This window comes from Podarcis cretensis, assembly GCF_951804945.1.
Source record: "Podarcis cretensis genome assembly, chromosome: 9".
Taxonomy (NCBI): domain Eukaryota; kingdom Metazoa; phylum Chordata; class Lepidosauria; order Squamata; family Lacertidae; genus Podarcis; species Podarcis cretensis.
In genome coordinates this window covers 56,243,479-56,258,840 of record NC_137178.1, presented here as the reverse complement: position 1 = coordinate 56,258,840, position 15,362 = coordinate 56,243,479, and the positions used below count along the sequence as shown (strand labels likewise).

General features: G+C 38.5%; 1 protein-coding gene across 7 annotated transcripts in view; it reads left to right on the top strand.

The window, feature by feature from the left end:
• CLOCK (clock circadian regulator) overlaps positions 1-15,362 on the top strand; it is a 39,782-nt gene extending 24,420 nt beyond the window's left edge. For all 7 annotated transcript variants that reach the window (XM_079990016.1, XM_079990014.1, XM_079990017.1 and 4 more), the window contains 12 exons: positions 56-138; positions 350-456; positions 1,716-1,863; positions 2,119-2,194; positions 2,642-2,783; positions 3,097-3,197; positions 4,280-4,369; positions 4,776-4,934; positions 5,786-5,992; positions 7,827-8,032; positions 8,341-8,686; positions 9,833-15,362. In XM_079990016.1, the coding sequence (XP_079846142.1) occupies positions 56-138; positions 350-456; positions 1,716-1,863; positions 2,119-2,194; positions 2,642-2,783; positions 3,097-3,197; positions 4,280-4,369; positions 4,776-4,934; positions 5,786-5,992; positions 7,827-8,032; positions 8,341-8,686; positions 9,833-10,030 (1,863 nt within the window). In that variant the 3' untranslated portion in view covers positions 10,031-15,362. The remainder of the gene's footprint in view (positions 1-55; positions 139-349; positions 457-1,715; positions 1,864-2,118; positions 2,195-2,641; positions 2,784-3,096; positions 3,198-4,279; positions 4,370-4,775; positions 4,935-5,785; positions 5,993-7,826; positions 8,033-8,340; positions 8,687-9,832) is intronic.

Genomic DNA, 15,362 nt, shown 5'->3' with positions numbered 1-15,362 from the left:
GTTTTTACATTAGAGTAGAGCAGTTCTGAGAGACTTACGTTTTTTTATTTTTTAGGAAATGAGCACTGTTGAAGAACCCAATGAAGAGTTCACCTCTAGACATAGCTTAGAATGGAAGTTCCTTTTCTTGGATCACAGGTGCCATTTCTTACAATGTAGTACTAAGCGGTAGCACTCTGTTACCGTTAGTGGTCACTAATCCTCATTGGCTGTTTATAGCAAGAAATGAATTTTACTTTTTACTGAATACGTTTCTATGTAATTATAAGCACAATTTTCTGTTTAGAAACTGTGACTATTTTTTTTCTATTCTGAGAAATAAAATAACGACTCTTATGTCGTTATCCAGGGCACCGCCAATAATAGGTTATTTACCATTTGAAGTGTTGGGGACATCAGGCTATGATTATTATCATGTTGATGACCTAGAAAACCTGGCAAAATGTCATGAACACTGTAAGTAAATGTCATAATTTTATGTAAACCATACTAATATAGAATTGGTAACTTTTGGTGATGTATACAAACTAGTTACAGTGGTACCTCTGTTCCCAAACATCTCCGTTGACGGACGTTTCAGAACCCGAACGCCAAAAACCCGGAAGTAAATGCTTCTGTTTTTGAACGTGCCTCAGAAGTTGAACAGCTTCTGCTGCATGTTTTTCCATTTTCTCAGTGCAATTTACAGACTGCACTTTGCGCCTTGGCTTTTGAACATTTCAAAAATCAAACGGTCTTCCGGAATGGATTACGTTCAAGAACTGAGGTACCACTGTATCTATATTTGAAAATCTTTTAACAAGGGCTAAAATACTTGTAAATTTATGTTCTAAAAAAGTTTTTAATCACAAAATAGTGCTTAAACAAAAATAGCATTTAAGCGCAATTTAAATAATTGCTTAATAATAATAATAAATTGCACACTCAGAATTATAACTTCCCTGTTTACTAGGTTTTGTCCACTAGTGTGGATGGAACATTGTGCTATCTGAAGTGTGGAAAATCAATTTCAGTTGTGCATGTAACTAATAGATAAGAATAATGCCCTATACGGCCTAGGGCCCTCGTACCTACGGGACCGCCTCTCCTGGTATGCCCCACAGAGGAACTTACGATCTTCAAATAAAAACACCTTGAGGGTCCCAGGCCTCAGAGAGGTTAGGCTGGCCTCAACTAGAGCCAGGGCTTTTTCGGCTGTGGCTCCAACCTGGTGGAACGCTCTGTCACAAGAGACAAGGGCCCTGCAGGACTTGACATCTTTCCGCAGGGCCTGCAAGACAGAGCTGTTCCACCTGGCATTTGGTCAGGGCGCAGCCTGACCCCCTCCTCTGGCAATCTTTACAAAGCTTTAGTTTATGGTTGCCATCAATTTTGATTTTAATTCATTTTTATAATGTTTTATAATGTCATACTGTTTTAATGTTGTTAGCCGCCCTGAGCCCGGCTTCGGCTGGGGAGGGCGGGATATAAATAAAATTTATTATTTATTATTATTATTATTATTAATGATTGGTGACATCAGGAGCTACCATTCTGGAAGCATTCATAGTGGTTCTCAGGTTGCTTTCCATTCTCTCCTTATTTTTGTATTTGGGATATTAGAATCAAATGAAGAAAGTTTTGTGTTGGTTTAAAGAAATGATGCAAACTGTTTAAATGCACTTTCTGGAAGTGGCATTTTCTGAAGCAGAACCTTATTTTTACATTGTTTTTAGTAATGCAATATGGAAAAGGGAAATCCTGCTATTACAGATTCCTCACAAAGGGTCAACAGTGGATTTGGTTGCAGACTCATTACTATATCACTTACCATCAGTGGAATTCTAGACCAGAGTTCATCGTATGTACACACACGGTAGTAAGGTAATAGAATTCTGCATGATTTTTATTACGGTTTTTTGCAACAGATTTTGCTGCTATATTTTAGTACTTCTCCCAGCTGACTAAGAAGTCATCAGAGTCTTCTGAGCTAGTCACACGTAAAAGCATATTAATGCATTAATGCATCCATGTTATTTTTCAAATGCATTTAAATAATGTATATAAAATGTTTGCTACCATTCTGTTAAGATGAACGGACATGCTAATCGTCTGAAATGTTGGGTTATTTATCGGTAGTTATGCAGAGGTTCGAGCAGAAAGGCGGCGTGAACTTGGTATTGAAGAATCTCTACCAGAAATAGCTGCAGATAAAGTAAGTTTTCCACCATCATCTTATATTGGTTCTGTTCATTGCTATAGCTTTTAAAAAACAATACATTCAAAATTGGCTTGTAGGGTTTGCAGTGCCTGCACTTCAGCAGGTGTTAATAATCCACCCACCCAGAGTTATTCATTATTTCATGTAAATTACCTAGTGATAAGTTTGGTTTGGATTTTTTGTTTTGCTTTTGGGTTGTCAGAGTGGTGAAAGAGAAGCAAACACTGATTATAGGGAGAAGTAAGATGGAAAGATGGACTGTTAAGATGTCAAACAGGGCAGGGATAAGTTAAGGGAAGGTGAAGCACATGTATAAGAAATTTGCTTTCATTATGAAAGCCCCATGTTTGAATATTTGGTGAGATACAGTTAGTTCCTGCTAATTATCTTGCTAATTATTTTGTGTGTGATGAACCAGCCAAAACATTTTTATTGTTTTAGAGTCAGGACTCTGGTTCTGAGAATCATATAAGCACAGTAAGCCTCAAAGAAGCTTTGGAGAGATTTGATCACAGCCCTACACCTTCTTCGGCCTCCAGGAGTTCAAGGAAATCTTCTCACACTGCAGTTTCAGACCCTTCTTGTGAGTGCACAAAATCAAAACCTGTTCTATAGAAGATTATTGACTTTGGGGCCTTGTGACTTTAAAATTAATGCTATTCATGATAATTGTAGCCTGGTGATATTATCAGTTCTACAGAGAGAGTTGTTAATCTGGTGCGGAATAAATCTCAATTTTTACCTAACCAATTGGAATAAAGGCTGTTTTGAATATGCAGTGCTATCATTTTATTGTGATGAACTATTCACTTGCCTAAGTATAATCTGGGCAAACCCAGAATGGTGATGATGAATAAACGTATCCCTCTTCAATTTTATATTTGCTGGGACATCAGCAACGCCAACGAAGATGACAATGGATACTAGCACTCCTCCAAGGCAAAATTTATCCACTCTTGAAAAGTCTGCACAAAGGAGGGCATCGCTTGGTAATCAGGTAATTCTTTAGAAAATAGCAACTCATATTTACCTGTTAAGGCTTGTGAACGTTAGATTTCTTTTTGCTTAAAATACAAACAATACAATAAATAAATAAATGCTTTCAGTTAGTCACCTAGTTTGGAAACATCCTTTTTAAAGCTTTCAGTTGACTGCTTGAGAATGTCACTATCCTGAATGTGTCCACCAAGTGCACAGTTCTATTCTCAAGCAGTGAACTGAGAGCTTTTCATTAACTGTCATCTGGCTTTTTAAAAATAATGGAGAGTTTTGCTATGAATAGAAATTAGCTTTCAAATAGTGTGGGGTCCAGTGGTGCTCCTGCATGAGCAGAACAGTCTTCCCCTTCATCTCCATTTTACCCCAAAATCTGCTCCGGAGGGTAGGTATTATGGATTGTATTCAGTAATGCACCAGTGTCATTCCACTGTATCAACAGAACACCCATTTCCTCTCATTCTTGTGTGCCCCACAAATATGCTTCAGAAGGTCTCCCATCCCTCCGGAACTGATTTTAAGGGTACAAGGGGGTCCTGAAGGGGAAGAGGAAACTCTGCTGCATACACAGAACTTTTTTGTGTCATCAGAGCTGCAGCTTTGGATACGTCCCTCTATGTGTTTGTAAAATTTGTGACCTTTTAAAGTACTGCTGTGTTTCATGCCTTTTGTATAAAATGTAAACATTAGCTCAGTGGATGCATTTGGAAATGCTTACAAAAGCTACTTGTTCCACAGAAACAGAAGAGGAAGGTACATAGGAACAGAGAATAACTCTCTGAGGCTTCTGCTGTAGATTGTTAATCTTTGTCTACCTGTTTGGGGTGCATAACACTTGCATTTGGCTTTTTATATGTGTGTATGTTCATGTGGGCAAATCAAAGTTAAAAAATGGAAATCAGCAAGTGATTTAATGTGGTCCAAACTCTTTCTAGCTATCCTGTTCCTTCTCAGATAATTAGGGAAGAAAGGACGATTACATTTGGGCTTGTCATTTTAAAACCTCCTCCTCTATTCTGTCTGCCTCCAAAATACATATTTGATTTGATAATTATGGTATGTATATTTCTTTTTAAATCCTAGTCTTTAAATTCACAATCTATTGGACAACCTTTAGCGCAGCCAATGATGTCCCAGCCTGCATCTTTACAGATTCAGCAAGGCATGTCTCAGGTACTAATTAAATCTGAATGTGTATTAAAGCAGTTAATTTGTATTAAAGCAAGTAATTACATTTTGATCTTTTAACGGATCTTTGATCTAGAATTCAGTTCTTGAATTTGAGTGTGTTGGAAGTAATGTCCCCTGCTATTAACAGGTCCCATTGCCTGACTTTTGGTTCAGCAAGTCCTGTTTTCTCTTTATCTAAGATTTCTCTAAATTGGTCAGCATCCTCAGTACTTTTTCAAAAAAAAGTCTTCTTTCTCAGAAATGTCAATTTATGACTTTAAGCTAAATACATTACTTCCATATGCACAGGGTTGATAGAATTTTTTTGTAGTGGTTAATTACTTTTCCTATGGTATGTTTGCTACTGATTCAAATCTTTCTTGCGTTTTTCTTCAATATTGCTTTGTAGCCTATGCTTCAGTTTTCTGCTCAGTTAGGAGCTATGCAGCACTTAAAGGACCAATTGGAGCAAAGAACACGAATGATAGAAGCAAACATTCATCGGCAACAAGAAGAACTGCGTAAGATTCAGGAACAACTCCAAATGGTCCATGGGCAAGGACTTCAGGTTGGTTAAAGCTGATCAGATACTGACATAGCTAGTGATTCTACACTTAAAATCTCAATCTCTCTCTCTCTCTCTCTCTCTCTCTCTCTCTCTCTCTGTGTGTGTGTGTGTGTGTGTATTTGTATGTGTGATGTACATATTAACACTGATGTTTTGCATGCTGGAATACAAAATTCTTGATAAAAGACACCTTCATTATTAATAAAAATGTTGTCTAGTAGCACCTTGTAGACCAACTAAGTTTGTTCTGGTATAAGCTTTCTTCTTCAGATACCATTATAACTTCATTAATAAGTTATTAATTCAGGAGATTTGTACTTTGCATTTTGACTGAAGTTCTTAAAGGAGCTTACAACATTAAGAAAATACAATGAGTATATAGTTGGTTCTATAGATAAAATATTTCCTACAAAAGCATATCTTTAATGTTATAGAACTTAATTTGATCAACCGTTTCACTGGAATCCTAGATGTTCATATCAGTTACTAATAAGGGCCATGTGATATAACTGCAAGTTCTGTCACTAGTAAAATAAAATATAAATACAGGTTACAGTAGTTTAGTTGTAGGTAGGGTTTCGCCCTTTACCAGATTAACAGTATAATCTTATGCATGCTTACTCAGAAATAAGACTTGCTGAATTCATTTTTATTACTCCCAGGTAAATGAGTATAGAGTTCAGTCTAAGCCTCATATGCCCATTAGAACACTTATTAAACAAAATGATACTGTATATAATTTTCACCTCTAAGATAGGGAATTCACTGACCTTTAAACAAACAATGGTTTATGTGTTCTGAATGCTCACTAGTATTTTAAGCACTGGCATGTATTCTTTTTTTCCTGGAAGATGTTCTTGCAGCAGTCAACTCCTGGATTAAACTTTGGTTCTGTTCAGCTGACTCCTGGAAACCCATCAAATATTCAGCAGATTACACCAATAAATATGCAAGGTCAAGTTGTTCAAACTAATCAAATCCAAGGTGGCATGAACACTGGCCATATTGGTGCTCAACACATGATACAGCAACAGCCTTTGCAAAGTACTACCCAACAGGTAATGCCACACTTGAAGATAATATTTAGTTATGTGCCATTGTTTCTTAAATGCAGCCTTTGTGTCTTTATGTTGCCATGAGAGAGTGCTCCTTTAGTAGATGTTATTTATTCTTCAAGCACTCACTGCTACTAGCCTAGCCTTTGAGGGTAGGGAAGGGCTTAGAGTCAGGAAAGTGTGACTCATATGTCAAAGCCAACTTTAGGAAGTATATTGGTGGATTGAGTGGGTTGTTGCAAAAAAAACCCAAACACCTGTCCCACACTTTGTTTAATACAGGAAAAAAGCAAGACGTGACTGGGCTAGGAAGCTAGACCGTGACAATCCAGAAAGCTAGAGAGTTCAGATTATTGGTGGATCAATTTTTTGGCCATTCAGAAGTGAACAATTTGTCATCGCACAAAGGAAGATAGGAAGGAAATGAATGTTCAAGAGCAAACAGAATTTGCGGAGCTGTTGCCATGGTGCAAGGATTAATAGACAAGTCAACCTTTACTTTTGTTGCACATAGTGCCATCTAGTGGGTGTAAAAATAAGTTGCATCAGGAGGAAGAGGTGTTGCTTCCCAGCCCCTATTTTTTCTCTTTTTGGGAGGCTGTTTCTGCCTCTATAGACAGCAATTCAGGAAGATATTTCAGCTGTAACAATAGCCACAACCAAAATATCGGTAGACCTGATTTTTCAGAAATGGCTGAAGCAGTAATTACTTTAACCATCCACTCTATTAATCGTGGCCTTTAAACAAATTCTATTTGGAACTGTTCCTTGTCTAAAGTGTGTTCAGTTGTAAATTCCAAATCAACTTTGTCAATGGTAAGCTTCCCTAGCATAATAATTAGGCTGAAACAAAGCGAACCATATAACTGACAGCTCGCATCCTGATTTTGATCATTGTGGGCTATCTTTTCACTTCAAACCATGCATTTAAGATTCCTTTGTCTTGTCTGTGCATGCACATCTGTGTGAGTGTATGTCTACCCATTTGACTTCCTGTGTGTGTACGCGCACCTGATTGGCTGCCTGTCTGTGTTTAAGAGACAGTGGGCGTTGGGTGGCATGGGCACATACTTCGACCACACCCACCACTGGCATCTACTGGCACGACCAGTGCCGCCCTTGGGCTGAAAAGGGTTTGGCATGCCTGCTTTAAAAAGAAGACAAACGGGATGATTTCAAAATACCCCATGCATTGCAATTACTACATTGAAAGGAAGGCAATTCAATCATTGCATACCATAAGATGTATCTTTTGTGAAATTTCAAACTACCGAGAATGTTATGAAATTATTTTTAAAAACATATTCTCCATTTTTAAAAAAGGAAAATGTCTTCTACTTTAACATTGGTCACCTTTAGTTTCCAGTCAGGATGGTGAATCATTACAGCCTGTGCAGGGAGAGTGGACGATTTCTAGTTCTCTTGTTGCATCCTTTGAACAACTCAAACCCTCTTTCCCAGAAACAATTTCTTATGGTGACCCCTTACTCCTTAATAAAATCTTCTTTTGGTTGTCTCAGTTGAAGGTAAGGAGATATCTGAGCAGGGTGTGATTTCACCTTTTTCTGACCCCTGCACCTTCACAGGCCACAGCTCATTTATGGTCAGTGATTTCAAATACAAGGCTTGTGTTTTCTAGAGAGCTAATATAATATAAATAACGCACCACTACAAAATGCCCCCCAAAATAGATGACATACAATTAGCAGAAGCATTTTAAAAAACCAAAAAACTAGGCTGCTCAGCAATCTGTAGTTCCTTGCAGTTTGGTGGGGTTGCCTTAATTCTGTTCCGTCATGCTAAATAATCACATTGACAATCTATTTTCTTTGTGCAGCATAATCAACAAAATATTCTCAGTGGGCACAGTCAGCAGACTTCTCTTTCTACGCCATCTCAGAGCACACTGTCAGCCCCCTTATATAACACTATGGTGATTTCCCAGCCGGCTACAGGGAACATGGTCCAGATTCCTTCTAATTTGCCACCAAGTAATAACCAGAATGCTGCTATTACCACATTTACCCAAGACAGACAAATCAGGTAAGTGTTAAGAGAGACAAGTGAGGCTTGCTACACTTGCTGCTGTGTAGAATGCTCCTGTTCAGTGTTCCAGCCAGCCATGCCTGCCTTCAGGCTACTCCACACTTGATGTGTTGCCCATAAAGCTGTTAAGCAAATAAAATTAGTCTGGGCACTGATGGAGAGAGGATGCTGGACTAGAGGGACTCTTGGGTTGCTGTTAGGTCTTAAATGAGATTGAAAGTACAAAAAGCACCAATCAAGATCATTTGTGGGGTGTTGGTTAAGACTACCTGAGACAGACAACAGATCTTTCTTTTCTTTCACAGATTTCCGCAGGGACAGCAGCTTGTAACAAAGTTAGTCACTGCCCCTGTAGCTTGCGGAGCAGTTATGGTACCAAGTACTATGTTTATGGGACAGGTGGTGACTGCTTATCCCACTTTTGCTGCACAACAGCAGCAGCCACAGACATTATCAATAACACAGCAGCAGCAGGAGCAGCAGCAGCAACAACAGCAGCAGCAGCAACAACAGCAGCAGCAACAACAGCAGCAGCAGCAACAACAGCAGCAGCAACAACAACAGCAACAGCAGCAGCAGCAGCAGCAGCTCACTGCAGTTCAGCAACCTGCTCAAACGCCGCTGACCCAGCACCCACAACAGTTCTTGCAGGTAAAGCCACATGTTCATTCATACGTTCGACGAACTGGCCGTATAGGACAATGCAACTTAATGAACCTATACTGAAGGGTGTTCTTCTGTATATAGTTGATGCTATACATGTTTGGCTTTTGGAAAACACATAATTCCCTGCAGCAATGCAGGGAAGGTAATATTAATTGTAAAAAATGCTAGCCTCTGTCCTAGAAAATGTGGGTTTTTCCCACATGGCTTGCTTCAAAAAAGGGAATCAAATGGAAATGCCTCCTTTGAAAGTCCTTCTTCAAACTTCCTATGCATCATTTATGGTAAGAGCTGTTTGTTTGGAAGGCTATATTTACTTCATAGCTTATGCCAGGTATACAAGAGAACTTTTTGTCTTCATACCAGATGGTCTTGGTTGGCAAGAGCCAAGGAGAAGTTTGTCTGTCTGTCTGTCTGTCTGTCTGTCTGTCTGTCTGTCTATGGGATAGTAATCAAAAAGAAAAGGCACAAATGTTTTAGTGAAAAAACGATGGTATTGTTTTTCAGCTGAGGGAGGGGAGATTTTAAAACCAGTTTGTGACATGGTCTGGATGTCACTTGTTTTAAGTGTCAATGGTAGGAGTGGGGAGCCAGTGGCCACATTTCAGAAAACAATAAACCAGATTATCCTTCCGTCTGCCTGTCTTTAAATTTGTGTGTGTGCATGTATGTGTGTTAAAAGCAGTCTGTATTGAGTGATGCAAATCAAGGACGTTGGGATGGAATAAGTGGGAAATAGGACCAAACTGCTTATATGTTCAAAGTTATTTTTCTCTGTGGACAGAGGAATGACATCATAAGAACAGTAAAGGCTCCTGTCACACAGTACAGTCGTACCTTGGTTTTCGAACAGCTTAGTTCTCGAACCTTTTGGCTCCTGAACACCACAAACCCGGAAGTGAGTGTTCCGGTTTGCAAATGTTCTTTTGGAACCTGAGTGTCCAGTGTGGGTTCCGCAACTTCTGATTGGCTGCAGGAGTTTCCTGCAGCCAACTGGAAGCCACGCCTTGGTTTCTGAACATTTTGGAAGTTGAATGGATTTCTGGAACAGATTCCATTTGACTTCCGAGGTACGACTGTATACCAGTTACTCTCATGAAAGAGGTGCCTTAACTCTCTTATTTGTGTATTTAGACCTCCAGGTTGCTTCATGGAAATCAGTCAACTCAGCTTATTCTCTCTGCTGCTTTCCCACTACAACAAAGCACTTTTACTCAGTCACACCACCAGCAGCATCAGTCGCAGCAGCAGCAGCACCAACAGCAACAGCAACAAATTTCACGACACAGAACTGACAGCATGACAGAGGTTTCCAAAATTCAGCCGCGGTAGCATGGAGGCTCTTGCTTCCAGGAGCAATGCAGAGGAGTAGCTGCTCCATTAACAGTTGCCCTGGTGTTAGAGAAAGAAGCCTACAGACTTTGTGAAGTACAGTATTGAATATTCTTCTAACCGCTTGGAATGTGTTGTGCTAAGGAAAACAAAGCAAAATGCTGTTGGAGGTATATTGGGTATAAATCTGCAAAAAAGATGATGGGGACAGGGACATGGCTACCTTTGAGAGGAACCTAGTTACTCTGGTTTCTGTGTTTTGTTTTTCCTTCAAAGGCATGCACTGCCATCAGTTAACTTGTCCAGATCAGGTCTCAAAATGTTCAGTGGACTAAATAGGGCACTTAAATATCTTGATGTTTTTAGCAATTTTCTCAGATTAAGTGTTACAATGGACAAGCTGTCATGACAGCAGTTGGGTTTTGTTTTTTTAAAAATTGTTTGCCTGCAATTATGCTCCAAAAGGAAGTTAATTTTTTCACATTTTGGGACAGTAAATATTTTCAAAATATTGTGTGGAATCAATCTTCATTGTACAGATACTGTAAAATACTATGTATATGTCTGGATAAAAGGTGAGAGAGCAGAATATTTTATATGATGCATGAAACTGTTTTGAATATGTTTCCCCCCTACATTTTCACACAATGCTCAGATTACTATTTTCATCCGTTTATACTTGTTTGTCTTCTACATCATGCTCCATCATTTATTCTCACCTGTAATGTGGGCACAAGTCTTCTGTTTGTGCTTTATGTGTGATTGTCGGAGTTAGTTCAATGAGGTAATATAGTGTGCTGGTTTGTGGAAGTTTTGCAGTTAAATTATTGATGAAACTCTTTGAACTTGTGGGGGGTTCAAGGCATTAAGATTCATATATATCATTTGTCATTTCATAAATACTCAAATTTTTTTCTTTGGGAAAAAAATAGGAATTTGCACTGCTCTATTGTGGATGGTTTGGAATTTTACTCCCCCAAAGCTATCTTTTGATATAATACATAGTTGGAAATATTTATGTAAAAAAAATAAGGTTTAAAAATATGAAAGTAATTTTCAAGAATGTCTCAAATATAGGAGTAATTTGCACAGAAAAATATATTTGAATTTAATAATTGTAGGCACTTTTTAACCTCTGTGGTGAGAAATACAACTTCTCAGAATTTGTTGGAATCTTTTTATTCTTCTTTGAACATTTTGACCTTCATTTAATCAGAAATGATTGAGGGTCATTTGAAAAAACAAAAACAAAAAAACCCCATAGTGCCTTGATTTTGATTCAGGTGATAGTGTTAAACATCTCTAATTACATTATCTGGAATTTGTGACCATTTTTGAAGTCTTAGTACATTGTTAACGCATCCTTCATAGTTGTTTCTCCACTGTATTTGTATATATATAGAGAGAGAGAGAGAGAGAGAGAATAATACAAATTGGGGTATGAAGTTCTGAATTTTTGGCACACCCTTTTTTAACCATTAACCATGGGATATACATCATGTAATGACTTACTTTTGAAGTATTTGTTTACCAAGAAATTAAGTTCTTTTAAATGATAGCAAAGCAGAATTGCATAGTAATCAAGTATAATCACTTTGTAAGGTGGCTCAAATTCAAATTTACTGAAATTTAATAGGAAAACAGATTAAAGATCATGAGGGCCACAGCTTCCAAAAGGGATATTGATGCACTAAGACTTCAGATGGCAAGTTCACTTAATAAAGTTAATAAAAAGATTCAACTGAAATTCTGTACAGTTTTAAAAGTAAACACTGAGTAGATTTTATGGTACTAGGTTTAAAATCCACACCTGCAGAGCAAAATATGTTTTTAATACAAAGATAGATTGGTTACTTCAAAGAAGAAGAATCTGATTGTGATGAAGGAATATCAGAGTCAAGAAAGATGGAGTATTATAGAGGAGCTTTATTAATGTAACCAAAGTATGGCGAGATGCTAAGAATGTAATGCTGGGTTAGCAAAGCCAACACTATAGTAGCAAATGATAGCAGAATTTTATCTTTGAGACTAACTCTTAAAGAGTCGTTTTCATTGCCATAGTCTTGCATGATCCTCCCGTGACACACCACAATCAGTAGTCTAACAGTAGAACCATAATAACAGGAGTCAAAGTTTTAAGAAATAAAGAACCAAAGAATTGGACTAGTTTCTGTTCCCTCTTGGCAGCGACTGGAAACCAGTAGGTCACTTGTCTAGGAAATCTCCTAGCTATATTCTTTAAAGGGACTTTATGGCATTCCCTAAACTAGTCTCAAAGAAATGCACATTGTGGGAAAGTAGTCGCATTAACTTAATTGCAGATAGCTTTTGTCTTGCCATACCAATGCTGCTTGTAATTCCAAATTAGGCTGTGTTGATCAAAGGTCCATGCTTTAATGGCATTGTTTTAGTGAATAGGCATCCTCTTGGGCTTTAAGCTATTTACAACAGAAACAATAATAGCACTGAATGAGAAAATCAGGGGAGCTTTCATTGTGCTCACAGGACAGGACAGCAAGGCTTTTGTATATGGAGTTACTGGGAGTGCAGAGCATAATCACTGGACTTTTTTATTTGATACCAACCTCCTTTTGACTGTTGCTTGGGGGGAAATGCCGCTCGTGGTAGCCGTGAGGTTTCTGTAATGAGACTTCCGGGAGGTTGCTGTGAAAGTTAGATAGCGGAGAAGTGGCAAGAAACTAGAAAACGATGGCTAAAGTTTTAAGAAACAGGACTTAACGGCCACACCTTGGGCAGTCTTAACTGAAAGAGGCCAGAAACAAAAACCTTGAGGGGAAGGATTTCTTTCAGCCGTGATGCTTTTTCTCTAGTGTTGCTGGCTGCTCAGAAATGTTCGATATCATTTCCCACTTACCATATTTTTTGCTCTATAAGACTCACTTTTTCCCTCCTAAAAAGTAAGGGGAAATGTGTGTGCGTCTTATGGAGCGAATGCAGGCTGCGCAGCTATCCCAGAAGCCAGAACAGCAAGAGGGATTGCTGCTTTCACTGCACAGCGATCCCTCTTGCTTTTCTGGCTTCTGAGATTCAGAATATTTTTTTCTTGTTTTCCTCCTCCCAAAACTAGGTGCATCTTGTGGTCTGGTGTGTCTTATAGAGCGAAAAATACGGTAAATAATGGGGAGATGGCTTGTGCTAATGCTGCTTTCTCATGGCTGGTCTTAGCCCAGTAGTTGCTGTTGGACTGAGTGCTCTGCCATCTTGAATTCAATGTGGCCAAATGTCTCTGTTTGGGAAGAAAGGGTGGGTGGGCATGGGGGACTGGTAAGTGAATGTTGCGCTAATGAAATAGCGCTAACACAACCACACCGTAACCGGCACTTAAGTATGACAGAGTGCTGCTGAAAAAGAGAAAATGCAGTTTAGGGTTGCTTACATTGGGGGAGGGGAGAGGGAAGACGATTTAAAAATGGGTCTCTAGAGGGAATTGTATAAATATTTTTATATTATATTTAATATATATATACTATATTTGTACACATATTAAAAGATTATAGTCAGAGCTCTCCATATGCCTTCCATTACTTTTACTTAGAAGTTTACTGGCTGGGGCTGGGGCTCCAGTGTATCACAAAACTCTTGCAGGCTGCTTGCCTGCTGCCAACTGACAACAAAAATGACCCAACAACCAGATTAGCAAATACAAAGCTGTTGGTCATCCTAATTCAGTTAGATGCTTAAGGCCATATGTGATCAGTAAGCCCCTGGGGGTTCCCAATAGGAAGGGTAACAACAGTTTTGAGCAAGGAGAGGAATGTTGTCACTGGCCTTTGCACTCTTCTGGCCAAGAGAGCAGCCCCGAAGTATGTTTATGTTGTTGGACCTTGAAAGACCGGCAAGTCAAATCTGTTTGTTTGTTTCTCTGAAGTGCCATGCTCTTATCTTCTCCAGGGTGGGTTGCCCTTGTTTCATACTTGAGTATCCTATTGAATTAGGGTAGAAAGATGTGTGCAGATGAAAGCACTTTATTGGGGGGGTGGGGGGGACTCATTCGGAATACAGTTTATTATTTTTAGGCAATGGAACTGTTCACAATGGGGGGGGTGTCCAAAGGAATCGGAATGTAGACTATTGTCAAAAAGAGGCATTGCTGGAAAATGTTTCTCAATATGGGGATCCTTTGAGACTCTGAACACAAGCTTATGCAGGCATCTGATACTGGATGGTTTTGTGGGAAACGGATAAATCTACACACTTAAGCTCTTTGAAGAGCTGTTTTTTAAAAAAATTATGTTGCACAATTGTCGGAGAGATATCAACAGGAGGCTTGTTAGAGCCTTTAAAATGATTCTAAGTGGTCCTTAGGATTAAAATGTGTAGAGGGTTTACAGATGTGGCCTTCAGTAGACTGCTTCAGTCACAATTATAGAATAGTTTGTATTTTTAGAGAGAACAGGTTTTTTTCGTGTGTGGGTTTTATTTTTTTAACATTATGGTGTCATGTGCTGTCTGCATGTGTGTCAAACGCATAAATCGTCTCCATTGGAAATTTATTGCTGAAACATTGTATGTGGTGGGAAGAGCGGCTTGGCAGGAGCAGCTTGGATTTCAAGGGGAGGAAAAGTTTTTATTTTTCTTTCCTTTCTCCCCCTTACCAGTAAAAAGCGTTGGAGACATTTTTAAATGAACCGAAGTATATGGAGATGTCTGAAAATGAATGTGGATTGGCTCATAAATAAATGAGGCAAGCGTCGAAATAAGATTTTTTAAAATTTAATTTGGTTGTTTATGAAACTGGGTAGTTTATTTGTCAATATATATTTTTTTAACACTACATTCCTCTGTCTTTTAATAAACAAGTACTTTACAGTCAGTGTTGCTATGCTTCATGCTTTTTCATCTGCATGGGTGTTGCCAGCAGCATGATAGGTTATATTGCTTAAAGATATTGTATCTACCAGTAACACACACAAGCAAAACAAAACACTGTGTATGAACAAAATACTGTGTTGCCTGATCTACAGATCCCAGCTCTGACCGAGAGGTGCTGCACTAGTAGACAATCAAAATCTAGGGAAGACTTTGGGAGGGGGGAGGGATGTTCTTAAAGATACAGCTGCTTTGAAAGTGTTTTTTATTCTTAAAAGGAGTATTTATTTTTAAAATTGTCTAATTGGATACTTTTCAGTGTTGATTTCACATTGTCTTGGTTTTGCATTAAAAAAAAATGGCATTAGATTTGTATATGTAGAACAACCTGTGCAATTTTCATGATCTAACTTCAGGAAAATGTAGATATGGTTCCCTAGTGTTCATGTGACCATTACCAAGTGTCAGTTTTTAACTGAATAAATATAACATTTGAAATTTC